The following is a 25,622-nucleotide window of genomic DNA, read 5'->3' on the forward strand; positions in this document are numbered from 1 at the left end:
AGCTAGTCATATCAGACTTATAGCAATTAGCAGATACTGCTTGTGGGCCCTACCTCGCCCAGAGGCCTCTGTTTATGAGCCAAAAGCAGAAGAACCTTAAATAAGGCATCAAAGCGAAACGCGTGTGGTCCTATTTATATTTACATTCGCTGTTTTGCGCGGACAGCATTACATATGACAGCGTTTGGAGTATAACAATTTAATGGGCTATTTCTTGTATTGTAGGTAAACCCACCCCCGCTAAGTGGCAACGCTTCTCATTTGAGTCTGAAGTGGACTTAACAAACAGTTCCTTATCTATCAGACGGGGCGTGATGGACATATGTGAGCGCAGACCGCCATGCTCGGGACAATTGTTTCACTGTACAGGGGATTCTTTTTCTGTGCTGACAAATGAACACACTGTTCACCTTTACACGCATGAACCGGATACAGAGGGACTGTTTATGGAGTGTGGACAAAGTGTCAATCAGCTCATCATTCATCCATCGAATATAGGTATGAAGTCACTATGGGACGTGCAAAAATATGAGTTGGGGAAATCTGTTTTGAAAGCAAAGCAGAGGCGGGAACTCGTGCATTAGCTAGATGTCCACTCTTGGAGTAAACAGGGATTTAAGTGTTCTATATACAGTATATATTATTTCAGGTGGTGGTGCACCCCTATGAGTAGAATATGTTTTTATTCAAAATGGAGAAGAAAATAATCATTGGGCGGGGGTAGTCAGTTCATTATAAAACTTGACATTTATTAATTCATTGGAAAGGAAGCATAAAACATCACTTACAAGACTAATAGTAAATTTGAACACATAATCAGTGAAATAGAATGCTGAGTAAATTGTGAAGTTTGAGGAGTAATCTTACTCTATAGAATCCTATATATTGGATCCTCCTAGTGCGGCAAAAATAACAAGAAAAAAATAATAAGACATATACAGTATGATAAAAATGACAATTATGTTACAATGCATCCAATCTCATAGAAAGTTTCATGCAGAAGTCTATTGCTTTATATTATGGACAGGTACTATATCTTATTTCAAGAAAATAAGGGTTTGGTTCCAAATGTCCCATGGTGAATAGAGATGATAACGTCAGGTAGTGTAAGATTGCATTCCAAATTCTGCTGCTCAGTGTGTGTCTTGTGACAGTGAACAAAGAGTGAGAGATCAGTACTAACAACTACCTGGTTGGAAAGAGATAGAAAGGTTACTGCAGTTCGGCTGTTTGTCTCAAGGACAGCTGATGAGAGACTTAATGCTGCTGCAGTAAAGGTGTATACACACTAGAAGATGTTGTCAACATTATCACTCATTTTTACCCTCCTGAGCGATATTGTTTATAATATTGTCCAGTGTGTATGCTGCAAATGATGAACGATGCGCAGTCCTGTACATTGTTATCATTTCCCTGTGTAGTCTGTGCATGCAGCTCAATTTGGACTTATCGTCCAAAGCTGTAGGTACGGGCCGGCCGTGGCGTGACGTCACTGAACGATATTGCTTGCGCTATCGTTCAGTGTATATATATCGAAACGGCCACCCGGCAGGGTAGAGAAAACACTAGGCAATATCGCTCATAGAGTATATCGCCTACTGTATATACACCTTTAGAAAAAAAGTTATTTTCTCTGTTGCACAATTGTACTGTACTCTATCTGGTATATATTGATCTCAAATACATACAGTGCAGCTCAAGTAATTTAGGAATCCTCAGAAGGTCAACGTTTATGGGTCATACTGGACCCCGTCTTCAGGGCCGACGAGTTAGAGCCAAAGAACAACAAAAAAAGAAAATATAACCACATAGTCTATAGTATGTGGTTATATTTTCTTATATTTTCTTTTTTTTTGTGGTTTAGGGTACTTAAATTGTGTCAAATGGCTGTTATATGTATTTTTTCTAAAAAGTAAAAAAAAGTATATAACGCAAGTAGTTTTCAGCAAACAAAATGCTCAAATTAAACTGGAGCTGCATAAAAATGGGTATGAGTATATATTTGGGTCATTTTAAGCCACTTTCGAAAAAACTTCCAAAAAAAAAAGATTATTCCCATCTGCAGGCCTAAAAACACTTGTCCCCTAGTCCCAATTATAAAACACCCCGATATGCCTGTCCCATACCTTGTACCCAAATTTTCATCATATTGCAGTTCGACCCAAAAAATGACATACTGTAATTATTGGCCAAATAAAAATACCCATATTTGCCGGCGTATAAGACGACCCCCAACATTTCCACTCAAAATATAGAGTTTGTTATATACTCGCCGTATAAGACTACCCCCTTCCACACACCAAATAAAACGTAAAAGAACATCAGATTTGTGACATACTGTATATTATGACCTGATAAGAGATTTGGATAGGGAGTATTTATCAAGGTATGCATAAGAAGGGGGGAGGGGGCGAGGAGAAAGTTGTAAAATGTATAAAAGTATACCCCTGTGTGCATTTAGTGTTACCGGTTTCACATGAGTGCCATTAGTATTAGTATTAGTGCCATTACAGTACCTGTCATTGTCACCATTGTACGGCCACAGCGCGACCGCAGCGCCTCCGGCCAGTCCCTGCATCTCCCTGTAATTGGCACTAGTGACCCGCCGCGGCCGCACTGGATATCGCGCGATACTGGATGGTGAGTAGAATGAGGTGGGCGGGCATCGGGAGGCCACTATGGGCACCGGGCGAGTATCGGAAGGCCACTATGGCAGCTATGTCTATCCCAAGTGAAGTGCACCCGGCGTATAAGACGACCCCCCCCCACTTGGAGGCATGTTTTTCAGGGCAAAAAAGTAGTCTTATACGCCAGCAAATACTGTAATTAAAAACTTTCAAGTAACTAATTAGTCATTCATGGGGCTGTACCAGGCATTCTGAACCAAGGCCCTCATTCCGAGTTGTTCGCTCGCTAGCTGCTTTTAGCAGCAGTGCAAACGCTAAGCCGCCGCCCACTTGGAGTGTATCTTAGCTTTGCAAAAGTGCGAACAAAAGGATCGCAGAGCGACTACTAAAAAAGATTATGCAGTTTCAGAGTAGCTGCAGACCTACTCCTACCTTGCGATCACTTCAGACTATTTAGTTCCTGTTTTGACGTCACAAACACGCCCTGCGTTCGGCCAGCCACTCCGTTTCCCCAGCCACTCCTGTGTTTTTCTCTGGCACACCTGCGTTTTGACACACACTCCCCGAAAACGGTCAGTTACCACCCAGAAACACCCACTTCCTGTCAATCACTCAACGATCAGCAGTGCGACTGAAAAGCGTCGCTAGAGCTTGTGTAAAACTACATTGGCTTTTGTGAAAGTACGCATGCACAGAAATGCCGATTTTTAGCCTGATCGCTGCGCTGCGAACGGCAGCTAGCGATCAACTCGGAATGACCCCCCAAATCCCTACATTTTTATCTTAAAATAGGGATTTTCCCGAAGCTTACCACCTGCTCAGAGGTGGTGAAGGAAAATTCATGATACAGGTCGAGTATCCCTTATCCAAAATGCTTGGGACCAGAGGAATTTTGGATATGGGATTTTTCCGTATTTTGGAATAATTAGATACCATAATGAGTTATCATGGTGATGGGACCTAAATCTAAGCACAGAATGCATTTATGTTACATATACACCTTTTACACACAGCCTGAAGTCAATTTTAGCCAATAATTTTTATAACTTTGTGCATTGAACAAAGTGTGTGTACATTAACACAATTCATTTATGTTTCATATACACCTTATACACACAGCCTGAAGGTCATTTAATACAATATTTTTAATAACTTTGTGTATTAAACAAAGTTTGTGTACATTTAGCAATCAAAAAACAAAGGTTTCAGTATTTCACTCTCACTCAAAAAAGTCCGTATTTCGGAATATTCCGTATTTCGGAATATTTGGATATGGGATACTCAACCTGTAATACTATGGAGAATTATCGCCGGATATTTATTGCAGACGATTGAATAGCGGGTTATCGCAGGTTGTGATAAAATCTCAGATTTTACAGCAAAAATAGCATTTCACAAGTCAGTGAATTCCCCTCTATGAAGGCAAAGGTCACATTATGAAGACCCCAGTGGTCTGATTTGTTCTCTTTTTAGACCAGGAGAACTCCCAAAATTTGGAGCAGGCAATTATGATATAAGAAAACCTGTATTCTTGTTTCAGAGCCCCAGTCTATAGATGTAGTGAATTTCATAAGGGATTATTATAGAAAAAATGAAGTAACTACAGCAGCTACCGTGGATCCAGTTCTTGCCGCCACCAGCCGTGCAGTCGTTGGACGGGAAGTTTCTCTGAGGCTACTAGTGCTATTATGTGCAATGGTCTTCATGGTCTGCGTTATACTAAGGTACAGTAAAAGTGTTCTTGTCACAGTAGCAAACAGGGCTCAATTCTGATATTCATGCAAATGATAAGATGGTTTTCAGCTACATCCCACAGTGTGTACAAACAGAGGGCCTGATCAATGTTTGTAAGTAAAGCAAAAAAGCAAGCTGAAACCCATCTAAATTGCAATGTAAAAATAAATATAACATTTGTGGGCTACATACAAAAGCAGCCAGTATTTACACTGCACAGAAAAAAATATAAATGTATTTGCTCCTCTTGCATGTCAACATGCGGCCTAATTCAGACCTGATTGCAGCAGCAAAATTGTTCTTTGATGGGCAATACCATGCTGCACTGCAGGGAGAGCAGATATAACATGTCCAGAGAGAGTTAGATTAGGGTGGGTTATTTTGTTTCTGTGCAGGGTAAATACTGGCTGCTTTATTTTTATACTGCAATTTAGATTTCAGTTTAAACACACCCCACCCAAATCTAACTCTCTCTACACATGTCACATCTGCCCCACCTGTCGTGCACATGGTTTTGCCCATTAGAGAACAATGTTGCTGCTGCGATCAGGTCTGAATTAGGCCCATGGCTTGTTCCAGACACAAAGTTACAGATGGGTCCTCTGTTATCTCGACTGTTTCTGCTCCTAGACGGCGGTTTAGTCATGCCTAGGCGACAGCTTAGGTTGCTGAGTTTAATCACGGACAGGCGCGTTGAGGCGATACTAGATACTCAGCATGCAATACACATCTCCACCACTGGGTGACTAATGCTCCACTAATCCAGTACTTTAGATCGAATAGCGGCGGATTGATCTACAGCTCTTGCAAATGTACAGTGACGACTGTAATGTTAATAGATGGTGACCAATGGTCAGACGGAGAGAGTTAAAAAATAAATAGTTTATACAGACACAAATGAACATGTTAAAACACTTGTGTATGCAGATGCAAGATTGTGTATGCAAATGCAACTAATATGTGAAAGGAAGTATGTACAGTGCATAAATACCGTGCTTTTGAAATACATGTATGAGCGTCCGAGTCCCCTAAGGCATAAACCAACACCAATGGGAAGGGATCGCTCTTTGCAGTACTTTTACACATGAACTTGTGAATCTCTCATGAAGCATTGTGGGCTAGCAATGAAGGCTCCCACCTCCCACGCTGAGAGTCCTGGGTTCGAGTCCTGAAGTGCCAACCTTTTTTTTTTTAATGTGTTCCCGTGACATTCACTTTATTATTATATTTTTTCTTTGTTATACATTCAATGGAAGGGTGCACACAGGTTTTACATAAATCAGATTAAATCTGCAGGAGCGATTCATTCCGCTATATACAAATACACAGCGGTAATGAGTATAAATTAGTGTATTCTGACGCAACTATCTGAGCAACACAGTACTGCAGATCGTCGCCGTTTGTGTATTGTACCTGACCTGAACTCCCTCCCTGTCTACTGCATGACCTTTGAAAGCTCCCAGGGGGGAAGGGCGATGGGGGTAGGGGGGGCGGTGGAAAATACTGTGTTTTTGAAATACAAGTATGAGCGTCCGAGTCCCCTAAGGCATAAACCAATACCAATGGGAAGGAAGTGCCAACTTTTTTTTTTATTTAATGTGTTCCCGTGACATTCACTTTATTATTATTTTTTTTCTTTGTTATACATTCAATGGAATTGTGCACACAGGTTTCACATAAATCAGAGTAAATCTGCAGGAGCGATTAATTCCGCTATATACAATACACAGCGGTAATGAGTATAAATTAGTGTATTCTGACGCAACTAACTGAGCAACACAGTACTGTAGATCTTCGGCGTTAGAGAATCTGTGTTGTACTTAATGAGAAGGGATCACTTCTACTGTACCATTTACACATCTACACAGTATCAACGCGACTGCAGTTCTCAATGTGATTTTCCTACATAGCCTGCATGAACGGTGCTGGCTCCCAGGGGGGAAGGGGAAAGTGGGATGGGGGTAAGGCGAGGCAGTGGAAAATACCGTGTTCAAAGAAAAGGCATAATCAAAACCAAGGGGAACTGACGTAACAACCTGGGATGCCTGGAGTTGGGGAGCCCCATCTCCTCGTTTGCTGGCGGGACAGACCTCTGGCCAGCAACGAGGAGAAGATAAGGGCCTACCGGAGGGCTAGTAGGGAGATCCTCTGGAAATACAGTAGGAGGAGGACTGTAAGGTCACTCCAAAGGCGATGAGTGACCTTGTATGGAGGACCCCAAGGCGCCTGCAGGCGTTATGTGCATAGAACTTGCTTATCCCTATCGCCCCTGTGTATTTTAGCTAGGGGATTGTGATGCACCTTCAGCATTGGCCTATAGCCTGCAAAACTTATGCCGTCGCTTGCTCCAAATCCGAGCGCTGCCACGAGGCGGGGGTACACGGGTGGCGGCCATTTTGTCAGTTTGCTATGCGATCGAGTCCGGTGTATCGTAATGTGCATAGACTTCGCTTATCCCTATCGCCCCTGTGTATTTTAACTAGGGGATTGTGACACTCCTTCAGCATTGGTCCATAGCCTGCAAAATCTGTGCTGTTACTTGCTCCGTAGCCGAGGGCCTCCATGGGGCAAGGAGTCACAGGTGGTAGCCATTTCAATTGAGTCTGCCCTGCTACAGAATTGTATGTGTACCGTATGGTGCATAGAACCTTAACAGTAGAAACGCTCCTGCAGCTTTGCCCTGCTTTATGTAAAACTTGTGTGCACACTTATATTGAACGTGAAAGTATACTACAGTACGATAGATAAAAAATAAAAATAATAATAAAGTGTCTGGAAGAAACTAACATGCATTCATACTTTAGGAATTGAACCCGGGACTCTAAGTATAGGAAGCGGAACACTTCACCACTCGGACACTTCGCCGCCAACAGATGAATAAATCCATTGGTTTTGATTATGCCGTAATGGCTACGGGATTAGGACGCTAACATACAATGGTGGTCATTCCGAGTTGTTCGCTCGCTAGCAGTTTTTAGCAGCCGTGCAAACGTTATGCCGCCTCCCACTGGGAGTGTATTTTAGCTTAGCAGAAGTGCGAACGAAAGGATCGCAGAGCGGCTACAAAATAATTTTGTGCAGTTTCAGAGTAGCTTAAGACCTACTCAGCGCTTGCGATGCCTTCAGACTGTTCAGTTCCTGTTTTGACGTCACGAACACGCCCTGCATTCGCCCAGCCACGCTTCCGTTTTTCCTGCCACGCCTGCGTTTTTTCGAACACTCCCTGAAAACGGTCAGTACACACCCAGAAACGCCCTCTTCCTGTCAATCACTATGCAGCCAGCAGTGCGACTGAAAAGCTTCGCTAGACCTTGTGCGAAACGACATCATTCGTTGTAATAGTACACTGCGCATGCGCATTGTGCCGCATACGCATGCGCAGAAGTGCCGTTTTTTTGCCTGATCGCTGCGCAGCAAACGAAAGCAGCTAGCGAAGAACTCGGAATGACCACCAATATCCCTAACAATAGGCAACAATGTGCATGTACTGTACAGTAACACGTCTGTTTGCGTCCGTGTTGTCAAAGTCAGAAAAATATCATGATGCACACTGCCATATTTGCACCTCATATGTGTCCTCACTGCGCATGCGTGCGCTCTCCCGTGCGTGCGCATACCCGCTGTTACGTGCACCCGCAGGCGCACGGTATGCGCATTTACGGTAGAGTTTCTGTGTGCCCAGCGTGCGACTCAATCGTTACATATTTTAACTATATAATGTATTTTGTAGATCATGGTCCCCTTGATAGATTCTGAAAGTTTAGTTAATGTAGCATGTTCATGGACAAAGAGATCCCTCTTTGTTTGATACGAAGGGTCAGACAAGGGTCATACAGTGGTGTTTAGTATCCATCGGAAGAGTATTTAATTAGCAATATTCCGGTGTTGGTTTGAAGCGGATTAATCGCTCGTGCGAATAGTTATAGACATAAGAAGTTTATGTCCATTTACTATTATTTGCACTTACTTATCCATGCGGCGGGAAACCTAGTTTCCCACCCACCTGAGCAGTTGGAAATAGACACAGCCAACCTGTATGAATCAACCTATGACCTTTTGTTATAATGCGAAGACGAATTCCTGTGTCCAATGAACAATGAGATTGTAGGGACCATTGAATTGTATTGTGTGTGGGGCATAAATAGACAAGCCGATCGTATCCAGTACACTCTCTTCAACGGTTCTCATCACTGATAATCGGGAGCTGGATATTCAGAAAGGCGCATGCGATCGTTCCCTTTGTGCGTAAGTTTTCTCCGCAATCATATTGTCTTTATTGTTATTGTGAGCCATATCTCTCTCTCTCTCTCTCTCTCTCCTCCTCTTTCTCTCTCATTCTCCCTTAAACGTAATTGTATTGTATTGTATTTCCTGTGTAGTTATCTGGTTAGTTAGTCTATGTTATATTGTAGTGTATGACTTGTATTGTATTATTCTTTTTCAAGTATAACATTCATATAAGGCGTTAGACCCTAAGCCCGGTATTTGTGTATTTCTTATAGTGTTAAGTATTCTCGGAGCGTCGGTGACGCTCGAACAGCTTTTAAGTTAATAAGGTTACACTGTGTTGCATCTACACTCTATCACTACACTAAGGTTTTCCTGTATAATACATTGTTCATGGTTTACATATAAAGGTTTAACATTGTGAGCGTCAGCGCCGCTGGTGATCTCCTCGTGGTCCCGAGCGTCCGCTACGCTATAGCGAGCCATTACGTTAGTCGGCAGCCAATAGCGTGCCTGCCTGTGATCTCTTGGCCGTGAGCGAACGTGACGCTTGAGCGTCTCGACTACGGCTAAGCGATTGCTACGCAACGTGCGTACCCTTACGGTATTCCATACGTCAATAGCGTACAGTGTTCTTAGACCTCTTAAAGGGTTTTAAGTAAGATAAATATTTGGCTTTATCAATTGGCGGCTCGTCCGTCCTTCACATATCTCTGCTAGGTAATTTCAGCAGACATTATCCATCAGCAAAGGGCGGGAGATCATATTCCTCGTAGTGCTGTCTGGATAAGCGTCTGCTTCGCTTAGTAAAGGGTGCTGAGGGAATCCGGAACCGGAGGTAAGAACAACACGCTAGTATCTTTTAAAACTGTTTATTTCTGTCTTGCGTACGCACACACGCATATCTGCATTTCTTTTATTCGTGTATTTTCATATATCACTCTCCTGTTTGCCATTTTATAATTGATAAACGTGCTAAGAGAGATTTGTCGCTATTTCATAGTTAAAGTGTAAAAGTAATACATTAAGGGATAAATTGCAAAGCACACACGCAGCTCTACCTAAAGATACAAGGAGAGATTGGTGTGGTGTTCGGTAGATGATCGAGGATCATCTACATTGATAAACGTGTAAATTGTGTTACGGTGGATATTTGCTTTGTGTACACGTGTCTCTAACAAAGGGCTGAGACTCGCGTACGCAACTCAAAGGCCGACGCACGCAGCGTATATTACGCAACGGAGCGTCCGGGTACGCCCACGTAACTCAAATCACACGCTAGTGTTATTTTAACAGGCGAAAAGGTGGCAACGCGATAAATAGCGCAAGTCTATTTTAGTGTCCGAAATTTAGACTAACAGATCCTTCTCCAAATTTACAACACATCTGGTCTAAAGGAAAGAAAATTTCTGCGCAGAAATAGAAATAGAAACAAAAGTGTACATGTGGTGAGTGAGTGTTTGCAATTATATAAGTTCTACAATTTTTGAGGTTGAACCACAAGAAGTCGAGTTCTCGTGAGGTACATGCATGTAAGTGACGTACATGGTGGCTAGGGAGGCATCCCTTGTTAAACATAAAATTTGAGCAGTAGAGTATAACAGACCAGGAGGTCTACTGTAGCACAGACCAGGAGGTCCGGAACAGACCAGGAGGTCTAGGTACAGCAGACTAAGAAGTCCGCTATAGAGAAAAGTAGCACAACACCAAGAAGGGTTGGTGCAGAACCCATATAGGCCATAAAGCTCTGGCTGAAGGAATTCGCAGCCGTAATTTTCGATTCCACTGGTCGCTCCTCACATAAGATTAGTTGCTTATGTGCAGAACGATTGTACCGCACGTAATTGTGTGCATTAGTTAGTAATCTGACCCAGTGCCATTTGTGTACGAAAAGGGTCATAAACGCTATTTGTACATTCTAACGTGATTTGTGTAATTTTTTTATTTTAAGGGAGGTTCGCCAGTCACTTGGGAACTATCCAGCAACCAATAGTTACTGGAAAGAGTAAGTGCTCTGCGGATCACCCTCACATGTTCCAGTAAATAGCGGTTCAGGTCGCAGGGGCCCTGGGTCGAGTACGCCAGCACTAGGGCAGTGTGTAGGTCGTATTGGTCGGCGTGGGCGAGTGAGTGGGGTACTCGGTAAACCGCCACCGTCAGCCTATCTTGAACATTTTGGTTTTGTAAGGGTTCGCTGAAGAAAGCAACACCTACAGGTATGGGGGCCAATTGTTCAGGTAGGGGGCGATCAACCTCGGTTCGGGTTGATTCAGTAAACCGACCAATCGGGTCGGCAAGGTATGTAATGTGTGAAAAATACGGTTCACACACAGAAGTTTTATGTGATGAATGGGAGAGAATGACGGTACATGACGGGGAGAAGTTCCCAAGAGTAGGCAGCTTTAGCCCAGAAGTGTTACAAAATCTAAGGAGGAGAATATGTCTCATTAAATCAACAAAGAGACGGATCAAACATTATGATTATTTGCAGTTATGGCAACAGGAGGGTGAAATACAGAGAGGATTGGCTCAGGCGGCGGGATCTAACCCTATCAGGAAACTGATAGCCACGGCACCACCGCCACCTTACATAACGGGAGAGAAATTGGTTGCGGAGAATGACGCACTAGGGTGTAACAAACAAACAAACACTTAGCAACTGTATAAATGTTAAAGATAATGTTAATAAGTTAACCAATGCAAATATTAACCCGTGCAAGTTGTACCCTGTTTTAATCTTTCCCCAGGAGTGTGATCAAGAGGACGAATCGGCAACAATATCGGCGCTCTCTCTAGCAGCCACCATATCAGAAACTACAGTAGGCACGGCCCAACGCTTAAGATTAGTAACAAAGGCCCCTAGCGGAGGGACAGGTGAGGTCGTATCTACAGGTAAGTACGGCACCATACACTATGCTGAAACCATTTCACCACAGGCTGTAGAATCTACACAGAATGATGTTGCTAGACTTAATCCTGTTAGGGTAATAGCAGTGCCAAATGGAAAAACTGACACTTCAGGAGTCACTCCTGTTAGGAACATTGCCATGTACAGCCCATTTTCCCGAATGGAATTAAGAACCATAGTGTCTGAATTCCCTGACCCTAGGAAAGACTTAGTTGCTAGCCAGAAATACATCAGAGACCTAGGGAACACTTTAGAGCCCAATAACAAAGACTGGCAGGTATTGCTGAGGGCTTGTTTACCCTCCAATGTCGACTCGGCTCAATTTTTAGCTGACTGTGGATTGGATCAGGATGTACCTCTTACAGATGTGTACAACCAAGACAATGTAAAAAGGATAAGTTTACAGTTAAAGGAGTATTTTCCAGCTGTAGTTAAATGGAACAAGATTTTCTCCATTAAACAAAAGGAGTCAGAAACAGCTGCAGAGTATTTTCACAGGGCATTATTAGAGATGGCTAAATACACAGGCATAGAGGACATTAAAACCAACATAAACCATAGAGAAGTAGCAGTATCTGTGTTAATGGATGGTTTAAAAGAAGCATTAAAGACAAGGGTACAGACCACGCAACCATGTTGGCGAGGTCTGTCGGTGGCTACTTTGAGAGAGGCAGCTATTGATCACGATCGGAATATCACCAGACACAGGGAATTACAAGGTGATAAATTAATGGCCGTAAGTATACAGGCCCTGACCACAAGGCAGCCTTTGTATAAATCACCAAACCCTGTGGGTAAGTCAAATGTGGTAACTTGTTATTCTTGTCATAGACAGGGACACATGGCACGAGACTGTAGAGTGAAAAATTCACAAAAATCATACCAACCCCCTAGACCACGACATGACACACGAAATTGGGATCAGGGTCCACAGAGACGGAGTTATGAGCCACATGCAGGGGAAACAAAAAGATACCCCCCGAACAGAGACTGGCAAGCCTCTGCTAGTTCCCAGTTAACTCCCTCTCAAGTAGTTGCTGCCAGCGGGATTCAGGGAGGTCACCATACCCAATAGGGGTGTGGCCATACCTGTAATCTGCAGCCAGTAAAATTGATTGCAAGTCTTGGAAGTGAACCCGAAATTGCAATTAATGTAGCTGGTAAAACATTAAACTTTCTTGTAGATACGGGGGCGGCCAAATCAGTGATAAATTCGACAGTGGGCATGAGAACCACTGGTAAGACAATTCCAGCCATGGGAGTAACGGGAGTAGTCCAGCATTACCCTGTTAGCAAACCAGCAGAGATTACAATAGGGCCTTTACATACCAAGCATTCCTTTTTGCTGGCTGCATCGGCACCGACTAATCTCCTGGGAAGAGACTTATTGTGTAAAATGGGGTGCGTCATTTATTGTACTCCTGAAGGTGTATTCTTGGACATACCTGAGAATCACGCTCAGGAAGTGCGAGACATGTTAGACTCCCCATCAAAATTAATGACACATACCGTTATGACAAATAGGACTCCATCCCAAGTAGAAGAAATGACATCCCAGATACCAGAGTCACTTTGGACTAAAGATGGACAAGACACTGGATTAATGGCAAACGTAGCTCCAGTAGTTGTGCAAGTAAAAGATGGTAGGATAGCTCCAAAAATCCCACAATACCCTCTGAAGCCAGAGGTGGAGTTAGGAGTGTATCCCGTAAAAGAGCGCTTGCTACAACAGGGCATTCTGGTAAGAACATCCAGCACTGCCAATAGTCCCATCTTCCCTGTAAAAAAGAGCGGGGGGAGGGGTTACAGGCTAGTGCAGGATCTAAGGGGGATTAACAAAATAGTTGAGAGTCAGTTCCCCGTAGTGCCAAATCCAGCTGTCATCCTTATGCAAATCCCTCCCACTGCGAAATTTTTCACTGTTATTGACCTCTGCTCCGCTTTCTTTTCGGTACCTCTGCACCCTGACAGCCAATATTTGTTTGCATTCACATACAGAGGAGTCCAATACACCTGGACTCGATTACCACAAGGTTTCATAGACAGTCCAAGTATATTTTCCCAGGCTTTGCATGATTGTTTACAGTCTTTCCAACCAGAGAGTGGATCAGTATTGATACAGTATGTGGATGATTTACTGCTGTGTTCAGATTCATTGGAAGCGTCCCTGAAGGATACGAAACAGCTCCTGTTTCATCTTTCAGACACAGGACACAAGGTTTCCAAAGACAAATTGCAATTATGCCAAACTAAAGTAAAATATCTAGGACACTGTCTAACACAAGGACTGAGACACCTGACCGCTGATAGAATTCAAGCAATTAGAGACATGACTCTGCCACAAACCCAGCAACAGATCAGAACATTTTTAGGAATGTGTGGGTATTGCCGTAACTGGATCCCAGGATTTTCCATTCTAGCATTACCTTTGCAGGAGATGGTCTCATCAAACAAACCTGATCGGATTTCGCATACAGACGAATCCGAGATGGCATTTGAGAAACTTAAACAGTGCCTAACGCAGGCGCCAGCATTAGGTATGCCAGACTATGGGAAACCCTTTGAGCTGTACGGAACAGAAAGTGCTGGTTGCGCGGCAGGCGTCCTAACCCAAAAGCATGGTGATGCCAGCAGGCCGGTAGCATACTACAGCGCTCAGCTAGATACGGGAGCACGATCCCTCCCCACATGCTTGCGAAGCGTTGCTGCGATAGCATTGCTAGTAACAAAAAGCGAAGATGTAGTGCTAGGTCACAACCTCACAATTCATACACCACATGCAGTGTCAGCCTTGCTAAATTCTGCCCAAACCAGACACGTCTCATCAGCGCGGTTTACAAGATGGGAATTGGCACTAATGGCCCCCGTAAACATCACCATAAGGAGATGCAGTGCATTAAATCCTGCAACATATCTCCCAGGTGTGCCTGGACAGGCACAAAGGGTGGAGAATGAGAGTGGTGGGGAAGGAGGATTTAATACAAAGGAGGACACACATGATTGAACGGAATATTTGACCCAAAATTTCACTGCAAGGCCTGACATCAGTGACAACCCACTGGAAGATGTAGATCTTACCTTCTACACGGATGGTAGTTGTCACAGACAGTCGGACTCGGGAGATTTGTGTACTGGATACGCAGTCGTAGATGACCAAGGCACCATAGAAGCAGAACCGCTAGGCCCACCTCACTCAGCCCAGGTTGCTGAACTGGTCGCCCTAACCAGAGCATGTGAATTGGCTAAGGGCAAATCAGCCAATATCTACACCGACTCTAGATACGCATTCGGGGTAGTCCATGATTTCGGAGCCCTATGGCGCCTCAGAAATTTCATGACAGCAGCTGGTACACCGGTAGCGCATGCAGCTCACATCAAAAGGCTTCTAACAGCGATACAGGAACCCGACAGAGTGGCTGTTATCAAGTGTAAAGCACACACATATAGCCAGGACCCAGTATCACTTGGTAACAGCCGAGCAGACGAAGCTGCTAAGCTAGCAGCTGGTACCCCCAGACAGACAGACACCACACAACTGATGGTATTTAATACCATCAACACACAGAAGTTGTGTGAAATGCAAAATTTGTGTTCCACACAGGAAAAGGCAGTCTGGAAGGCAAAAGGATATGGCCAGGAGTCCTCAGGACTCTGGACGGATGGACAAGGTAAACCAGTGGCCCCCAGAGCATACCTTCCATGTTTAGCTGAGGCAGCACACGGGCTGACTCATCTGGGCAAGGAGGGAATGTGCAAGTTGGTAAGAGCATATTGGTGCGCCCCAGGATTTTCATCTCATGCGAGTAAGAGAGCAATGTCATGCCTTACCTGCTTGAGAAAGAATATCGGAAAGGCAATACCAACAGAACCATCTCATATCCCACCTACAGGCGGCCCTTTTCAGGTAATACAGATTGACTTTATTCAATTACCCCCTTGTCGAAATTTGAAATATGTACTTGTTTGTATAGATGTATTCTCAAATTGGGTCGAAGCATTTCCTGCGGCCACAAATACCGCTATGTTTACTGCTAAGAAAATTGTGCAGGAATTTGTATGTAGATACGGTATCCCTAGAATAATTGAAAGTGATAGGGGTACCCATTTTACAGGTGATGTCTTTCAAGGAATGTGTAAGTTAATGGGAATTGATAGTAAGCTGCACACTCCATACCGCCCCCAGGCGAGTGCGAAGGTGGAAAGAGTGAACAGCACTATTAAAAATAAACTGAGCAAAGTTATGGCAGAGACAGGATTGACATGGCCAGAAGCTTTACCCATTGTACTATACAGCATCAGAACCACTCCCAGGTCCCCTCTTAATCTGTCTCCCTTTGAGATCTTATTTGGACGACAACCGCATGTTATGATTAACCCTCAGGATGATTTGAAGTGTAACAATGAAGTGACTGTAAAGTACCTGGTTAACATGAGTAAACAGCTAAGGAATCAAAATGATAATTTGAAGTTAGTGATTCCTGATTTACCAGATAGTAATTGTCATGACATTGAACCTGGGGATTATGTAATGATACGGAATTTTCTACGCTCAGGTTGCCTTATTGACAGATGGGAAGGACCATACCAAGTCTTATTGACTAGCACTACAGCATTGAAGGTTGCCGAGAGAGAGACTTGGGTTAATTCGTCCCACTGTAAGAAGGTTGCTGATCCAGAGAGGTCCCGTGATAAGGAACAGACGGTAGAGGAAGTTGTATCACTGAAGTGCCTGTTCCAAGAGGACTGAGGCGGCACCTGAGCATTGAAAATCATAAGCTCGGAAGCAGTTGTCGATTCCCTGTTCCCTTTTATTGTTTTTCTCCAAACTTCCCACCCTATCTCCCTCAAATTATTTCTTTCCCCCTTCTCATTCTACTCCGTTTCCTCCTATAAGATGGACTTGCCCCAAGAGACTGTGATCCGGATTTTCCTGTTGACCATGATGTTGACCAGAGCAGTCTGTTCCGGCGAGAGTACCATGGAGGTCGAGAGAGGTTCTGGAATGGGTTCTGATGATAAAGATGGAGGCGTAGTTTTCCAAGAACAACTTAATCAACAAGTAAAGGCGAGTATCATTAAACGATCCGATAGCATTGACAATAGAAGGAATTGTGAAGGATTGTTAGCTGAAGAAAACTGTATCTGTAGGCTCTGTGACAATGTAGTTGAGGATGGGTGCATCAAGAAATGCCAATCCAGTTTTAACATCCACATGGACCGGCATCCATTGAGTGACTATCACTCCTTAGTGGGTAAAGTGTTAAATCAGACAGATTGTTGGGTATGCTCTCAAGTACCTCAAGGCCATAGCAAATCAGGGCTAGTACCATTTCCTTTAACGATAGGGGAGGTACTTGAGCTAAAGGGTGGGAGACCGGTGGACAGGAGGTTTAATATCTCCAGTCCTCCTAGTTTGAAGCTCCACCAATATCATGTGGATAGATCCCTAATATGTTTTAACATTTCCAATCCCCGAAAGCCGGGAAATTGGGAAGTGTCATGGAGTAACCAAACCATGACCTTTTCATATAGAGCAGATAGAATGCCTACAGATACAGAGCTTATACGCCACATAGCCAGTAGAGAAAAATCTTTCCGATATAGGTATACACTAGGAAGTAGGATTACGAGAGTTGGAGAGGTATCACCAGGATACTGTGCACATATCGTACAAACTGATACGTGTACTAGACAGCTGGGAGAATTAGGGTTAGGAGATTTCACATGGAAGATGTGTAATATGGTTATGTCCTACTCCATCCCATATGTTCTCCCCGATGATGCATATTTCATATGCGGGAGGAAGGCGTATAAGTGGCTTGCCCCAAACTCTGAAGGATTGTGTTATATTGGAAAAGTACTGCCTGAGGTAATGACTGTATCACATGCCAAAATGAAAGATATACACCGTGGTGCCCAAGCTCCTTATACTCACACCCATTACGAGCACGTAGTTAAAAGGCAACTGACAGAAAGGACAGAGCATTCGGCCTCTGACATGATCCATGAATCCACCGGGATTCAGGTCCTACTTGCGTTAGATTTCACTCGCACCGCTAGAGGAGTGCTGAACTATAGATATATCTCTGCGCTTGCAAATTTACTAGACAATATCACAGAAATGTATGATGACACTTTTAGGTATACTGGAAGAGAGCTTCAAGCTTATAAAACAGAACTGGTTCAGCATAGAATGGTTCTTAATTATCTCACAGCAGTGACAGGTGGATATTGTGTCACACTGGCAACGCAGTACGGCGTGAAATGCTGCACATATATTACGAATAGTACCGAGGATCCGGTCGAGGTCATAGACCAAAAGATGGATGACATTCTCCAATTAAAGTGGGAATTTCGCAGGAGACACAATCTCACCCTTGCTGCTGTGGGTAATGAGCTGACTGGTTGGGTGTCATGGTTGAACCCGCGAAATTGGTTCTCTGGTTTAGGAGAATGGGCTCAAGGAGTCATAATGGATGTTGGGAAGTTTCTCCTATGTATCTTAGGTGTTGTCATATCGATTGGCTTGATATTTAGATGCGGTCAGGCTTTAATGAAGTGCAAACGTAGTACCAGGGTAATGAGTCTAAGGAGTGAGGAAATTGTAATTCCAATGGATTTGATTTATGACCCAACGATAGAGACAATGATGTGATGAAAATGCGATTATACGGTCCGTTTCTTTCACCTGTTTTTCAGTTTTTCTCCAAGGTAAAAAGACCCACTTGGACGAGGAATCTGATGATCCTGTATACAGACAACAGATGGATTAAAGAAGAAGTTTTGACAACCTTATACACAGATATTTGATGAACTATGCCATAGACCCCCAGTTTCCCTAGAAATGTTAAATTCACGCTAGCCCAACACTTTTGTAAGTCTATGGACATTGACAAAGCTTTTTGCCCACACTTTTTGGCAAAAGCCCAAAGAAGACTGCATTCAACAGACACCAGACAAGACTTCAACCGACAAATGTTCATTAACCTGACATAGAATACCACTGCATTTACCATAATTGTTCTTTATCTTCATCTCTACAACCTTCAGGTAATGACACACATAGTCGATAGGGAATACAGGCACAGATATCAGCAATCACATATCCCCCCATTCATGTATCATCAACTAAAATGTGCTCCCCCATTTTGTTGCAACCAAAATCCGAAAAGAGCTCGGTAAAGTTTGACAGCCCATCCACAGACCCGTACCGCGGGATAAGAAGGAATTCAAATGTATACTTCGCAATACCTCGAAGCTTGATTTAAAACATGTACGGCACGATGATACATGACCCCCCCCAAACATGGATTCATACACACATGCTTCTGCTATCTCACTAGGTCATACCCTTTTCCTACCTTCTCCCCTCCTCCCCTACCCAACCATAGAAATATTTACATATGACATATATTTTTCTCGTTTTGAAATGTTTTAGAAAGTGGCAGTAATTGGTGACTGCCAAAGGGTGGACTGTCAAAGTCAGAAAAATATCATGATGCACACTGCCATATTTGCACCTCATATGTGTCCTCACTGCGCATGCGTGCGCTCTCCCGTGCGAGCGCATACCCGCTGTTACGTGCACCCGCAGGCGCACGGTATGCGCATTTACGGTAGAGTTTCTGTGTGCCCAGCGTGCGACTTAATCGTTACATATTTTAACTATATAATGTATTTTGTAGATCATGGTCCCCTTGATAGATTCTGAAAGTTTAGTTAATATAGCATGTTCATGGACAAAGAGATCCCTCTTTGTTTGATACGAAGGGTCAGACAAGGGTCATACAGTGGTGTTTAGTATCCATCGGAAGAGTATTTAATTAGCAATATTCCGGTGTTGGTTTGAAGCGGATTAATCGCTCGTGCGAATAGTTATAGACATAAGAAGTTTATGTCCATTTACTATTATTTGCACTTACTTATCCATGCGGCGGGAAACCTAGTTTCCCACCCACCTGAGCAGTTGGAAATAGACACAGCCCACCTGTATGAATCAACCTATGACCTTTTGTTATAATGCGAAGACGAATTCCTGTGTCCAATGAACAATGAGATTGTAGGGACCATTGAATTGTATTGTGTGTGGGGCATAAATAGACAAGCCGATCGTATCCAGTACACTCTCTTCAACGGTTCTCATCACTGATAATCGGGAGCTGGATATTCAGAAAGGCGCATGCGATCGTTCCCTTTGTGCGTAAGTTTTCTCCGCAATCATATTGTCTTTATTGTTATTGTGAGCCATATCTCTCTCTCTCTCTCTCTCTCTCTCTCTCCTCCTCTTTCTCTCTCATTCTCCCTTAAACGTAATTGTATTGTATTTCCTGTGTAGTTATCTGGTTAGTTAGTCTATGTTATATTGTAGTGTATGACTTGTATTGTATTATTCTTTTTCAAGTATAACATTCATATAAGGCGTTAGACCCTAAGCCCGGTATTTGTGTATTTCTTATAGTGTTAAGTATTCTCGGAGCGTCGGTGACGCTCGAACAGCTTTTAAGTTAATAAGGTTACACTGTGTTGCATCTACACTCTATCACTACACTAAGGTTTTCCTGTATAATACATTGTTCATGGTTTACATATAAAGGTTTAACATTGTGAGCGTTAGCGCCGCTGGTGATCTCCTCGTGGTCCCGAGCGTCCGCTACGCTATAGCGAGCCATTACGTTAGTCGGCAGCCAATAGCGTGCCTGCCTGTGATCTCTTGGCCGTGAGCGAACGTGACGCTTGAGCGTCTCGACTACGGCTAAGCGATTGCTACGCAACGTGCGTACCCTTACGGTATTCCATACGTCAATAGCGTACAGTGTTCTTAGACCTCTTAAAGGGTTTTAAGTAAGATAAATATTTGGCTTTATCAGTGTACACTACTGATTTTATGTTTATTCATCTGACTTGGAACGCTCACATATTTCTAAAGTACTGTAAATGGACCATACTGTGGCTTTATCACGTTTGTTTGCATCTGCATATGCTGTACCATTTGCGTCTGAACTGTTATATACTGTATGAAATAATGTAGCGTAATGAGATGTACTAGTAAAGTAGTTCTTATTATGTATTTCAGTATTGTATTTTACCGAAGACCACATGCATGCGCAGTGGGGATTATAAAAAGCGACATCTGGTGGATGATCGCAGGTATTACACGTAAAGGTAACGTCAAACGCTCTGTGCGCCTCCGTGCGGTTAGGCGCGCCTCTCTGTGATTAGGCGCGCCTCCCTGTGCCCCAGTACGCTGCATATGCCCGATCGTGACTAACGCCTCAGCCAGTCAAGATAACGGAGGACCCATCTGTACTTGCTTTTTTGCTTTACTTACAAATATGAATCAGGCCCAGAGTAACAGTAGCGACTGAGAGGCGAGGTATCCATAGTGTACTGGAAATATGCTGAGCAGTGACTGGGACGGGGCTACTCAAAGAAAAGGAGACGCATATTGGTGTATTATGGGCTTTTTGAAGAAGTGGCTGTGAACTGAAGGGGGTTATTCAGAATTGGTAGCAGCATGACAGTGTCCCGAAAATCACCAGTTTGCGATTTTCGGTACACTGCGTCCATTTCTGACTAACCCCATAAGGCACGTAATCACCCACATAGGAAGTCATACTCTGACGGAGTCGGCACCTTTCATGGTGCGACATGGTGGCGTACAAAGATGCACTTGGTGGCATTTCAGCATCTATGGATGATGACAGTGTGCATCCCAGTCCTTGCATTTTCAGATTCACAACGGTACAGCAGGGATTGGCTTGTAAAGGTGTTAGCAGCAGCTGCTGACTCGGAATCAGGCCCCAAGTAACTGGTATTGAGTTGTAAGTGCATTATAAAACACCCCCTTACAGAGCCGTAACTATTATTATTATTATTATTATTATTATTACATTTTATTTATAAGGCGCCACACGTGTTTCGCAGCGCCGTACAAAGGACAGTACAGGGAGACAAAACTTAGCATAACAGTAAATAAATAACAGAAATAGAGTACAGGTAACAGAGAGCACCACAATTCTCATACATAATACAGCTTAGATGTAAGTAGCGAGGGAGTAATCATTGTACTACTTGGGGCTGGCGGCCATAGATAGAGATGAGCCTTTACCAGCAGAAGAAAAAGAGGGTAAAGATGGTCGCTGAGTAGGGGAGAGCTGTGAGTGATATGTGTCAAGAAGAGGGCTTAGATAACAAGAGGAAAGAGGGCCCTGCTCTGAAGAGCTAACAATCTAGTGTGTGTGTGGGGGGGGGGGGGAGGGGGGGGGGGCGACAGACAGATGGCATGAGGTGCAAGCAAGCAGGAGGTAGCCTGATGGCAGTATGTAAGCAAAGCAGAGATGGTCAAGGCATGAGGCAGGGGGATGGAGGCGCAGCCTCAGGACAGGGGGATGGAGGAGCAACCTCAGGACTAGACTTTTTGGTGCCCTGTGCCAGAAAGAGAATTGGCGCCCCTCTCTCCCATGATCCCAATAATGACATAAGGCACATGCCCTCGTAGTAAGGGGGCATGACAGAACTGATCCCAGAGAAAGCCCATGCTATGATGCCCCTTCCCAGATCTGAACTGAGACGGGTGTATTAGAAGCAATAATGCACCTTATAAATCATACGGAAATTGGACGTCACCTCAGACTTCCCGACCTGTATAAACACACTCACGGGTCTATTTACTAAGCCTTGGATAGAGATAAAATGGAGAAAGAAAAAGTAACAGCCAATCAGCTCCAACCTTTCATGTCACAGGCTGGGTTTGAAAAATGACAGTTAGGAGCTGATTGGCTGGTGCTTTATTTCCGTCCACTTTATCTCCCTCAGTCCTGTAACCTCTTCCTCATAGTTCCTCATGGGTGACAGGACTCCACAATGACTTAATGTGGCATTTTAGCCGCAGAGTTTTCCTCATGGCTAATTGTCAGCCATTTAGCATGTGGCGCCCGGAAAGGATATTGAATAAAATAGCCTTTTTCCACACCCAAAATCAGATTTACGTACGGAAACTTACTGATTCCCTGTAAACTGCAGAATTAAAGGGTTTTTCCTGCACACGGCCCGCCGATGGTGCCGTTTCTTGCGGACTTTTCCTCACAGCTCCTGGAGGAAAAGTACGCCCTAGGGGATTCATGCGTAGGTAAATTTCCACTGCAGCAGAGGAACTTATACCACTAGTATACAATACTGAGTTCTATAGCTGTCAGCTGATGTAATGATGGCAGATTTAGGGTCAGAGGGCGTCATTGATGTTTGTACGCACTTGTCAATGCAGCTGCGGTTTTTCAGGCTATGGAATTTCTAATCGTAGGAAGCGAAGCGGCTGCCTAGAAAAGGATATAGACGCTCACCGGTGCCATGGCAAAATCCTTAGCAACTGCGCACACAAACGCAGCATCAATGTTGCTAAGGTTGCCCTATGGCTACGCAGACTGGCTGCGACAGTACTGATAAAGGCGCTAAGTTTTTGTACGTACATGATTGCATCGAAAACGGCCACAACATGCCTACATTTTAGCTGCCTCTCCCTGTTGCCAGAGAACTCTCGCAGTATGATTGCGGCACCTGCGCTGTCTGACGATAATTGCTCCGTTGTATGATCATCGGCATTGCGTAGCAACATGAGTGAGGCCCAAAGTTCTTACATCGATGCTGTGCTGAGGGGAGACTATATATACTTTTCTTGCTGCAGACATGGGAAACAAAAATGGACGCCCCCGGTGTCCTCTACCCAGAATGCATTTAGGGTATCCATTCTATAGATCTACACTAAAAAGGTCTACAGTCAGTAGGTCGACCACTAATGGTCGACCTGCATTAGGTCAACGGGGTCAAAAGATCGACAATCTAAAGGTCGACGAGGTCAAAAGGTCGACATGTTTTTTAAGGTTTTTTTTACATTTTTATAACTTTTGCTGCATTTACTATCCATGTCACAAACATAGGCGTGCGCACTGGGGGGGTGCCTGGTGCGCACAGGCACCCCCTAATGTCCCCCCCCCCCAGCACATCACGCCGATCATCGCTGTTTGTGTGCTGCTGCAATAGCACACTGATACAACGATGATCGGATAACCTCCTGGCTGCATCGCTCGCGCTGCCCTAACAGCACAGCATTCCCCCCCTCACGAGTCCCGCTGCGAATCGCTGCCGCCGGTCACACTCACACACAGCTGCCTGTCAGCTGTGCGGCTTCTTCATGGATGGGTGGGCTGGCCGCCACACAGCCCAGCCCACCCACCGCCACCGTCATAATCCGACTGCCTCGCGGTGTGAGTGTGACGTCAGTACGTCACACCGCGCACCCTTCCTTCCCGCCCTGGCTGAGTGGCTGCGCTGTCGGCTGTCCTCCGAGTCCCGGCTCCCGCCCGCGCTCATTTCAAGTGTGTGCCCTGTTCTGCCGCCCTGCCGCCTGGCCCTGCCATTTTCGACCGTTGGAGGACTCAGAGAGGAGGACAGTAGTTGTCCCATCATCCTGCTGCCTGAGCCTGCCCTTCAGAATGTGAGTGAGAGACTCACTCACTGTCTCTCAGTCTCTGTGTGCACCAGGGCAAAGTTCAGGCCAGGCGGGGGTGGGGGTTGGGATAAAATTTGGCACAATAAAATAAAGGTTCATTATTATTACTAACTATATATATATATATATATATATATATAGAGAGGAGAGGTACGGCACTCCCAAAGCTAACAGTCTTAATATTGGCCGGTGCCTCCGTCAAAACCGAAGTACATGTAGTACAATATAAACGTGGCACTCACGGCAATTAGCAAGAATTCACACCATCAACGAAAGTTGTAATAACGTTTCAGTGGACACCCCACTGTCGTCAGATTAAAAATCTGACGACAGTGGGGTGTCCACTAAAACGTTATTACAACTTTCGTTGATGGTGTGAATTCTTGCTAATTGCCGTGAGTGCCACGTTTATATTGTACTATATATATATATATATATATATATATATATATATACAGGTTGGTATCCCATATCCAAATATTCCGAAATACGGAATATTCCGTAATACGGACCTTTTTGAGTGAGAGTGAGATAGTGAAACATTTGTTTTCTGATGGCTCAATGTGCACAAACTTTGTTTAATACACAAAGTTATTAAAAATATTGTATTAAATAACCTTCAGGCTGTGTGTATAAGGTGTATAAGGTGTATATGAAACATAAATGAATTGTGTGAATGTAGACACACTTTGTTTAATGCACAAAGTTATTAAAAATATTGGCTAAAATGACCTTCAAGCTGTGTATATAAGGTGTATATGAAACATAAATACATTCTGTGCTTAGACTTGGGTCCTATTGCCATGATATCTCATTATGGTATGCAATTATTCCAAAATACGGAAAAATGCGATATCCAAAATACTTCTGGTCCCAAGCATTTTGGATAAGGGATACTCAACCTGTATATATATATATATATATATATATATATATACACACATACATAAATAACTGGCACTCAGAGACAGCAGAATGATTCAAAAGCAATATGTAATATCCATGTCAAGAATGGATATTACATATCAGGGCCGAAACTAGGATTTTTGTCACCCGGGGCAAGGTAGTCATTTGACACCCCCCCCCCCAAAAAAAAAAAAAAATCTTTTACAATAAATAAATAAAAATAATAATAAAAAAAATTAAAATAAATAAATACATGAATGAAAATTTTTATATATATATATATATATATATATATATATATCTTTCAGAACTTTTTTACCTGAAAAATTGCCTTTTCTAACATGAATTTCATATCCAGGAAAAAGTGTCCCCATTTTACACAGTACGACAGGCAAGTGTCCCCATTCCCCATTTTACACATTGCGGCAGACAGGTGACCCCATTTTACACATTGCGGCAGACAGGTGTCCCCATTTTACACATTGCGGCAGGAAAAAGTGTCCCCATTTTACACATTGCGGCAGGCACGTGTCCCCATTTTACACAGTACGCTGGCAAGTGTCCCCATTTTACACATTGCGGCAGGCACAGGTCCCCATTTTACACAGTACGCTGGCAAGTGTCCCCATTTTACACATTGCGGCAGGCACAGGTCCCCATTTTACACAGTACGCTGGCAAGTGTCCCCATTTTACACATTGCGGCAGGCACAGGT

General features: G+C 43.8%; 1 protein-coding gene across 3 annotated transcripts in view; it reads left to right on the forward strand.

Annotated features, from left to right (window-relative positions):
- Positions 1-25,622, forward strand: part of LOC134965852 (uncharacterized) — a 128,296-nt gene that overhangs the window by 96,292 nt on the left and 6,382 nt on the right. For all 3 annotated transcript variants that reach the window (XM_063942233.1, XM_063942232.1, XM_063942234.1), the window contains 2 exons: positions 226-498; positions 4,168-4,351. In XM_063942233.1, the coding sequence (XP_063798303.1) occupies positions 226-498; positions 4,168-4,351 (457 nt within the window). The remainder of the gene's footprint in view (positions 1-225; positions 499-4,167; positions 4,352-25,622) is intronic.

The sequence above is a fragment of the Pseudophryne corroboree genome, chromosome 10 (assembly GCF_028390025.1).
Source record: "Pseudophryne corroboree isolate aPseCor3 chromosome 10, aPseCor3.hap2, whole genome shotgun sequence".
Classification (NCBI taxonomy): domain Eukaryota; kingdom Metazoa; phylum Chordata; class Amphibia; order Anura; family Myobatrachidae; genus Pseudophryne; species Pseudophryne corroboree.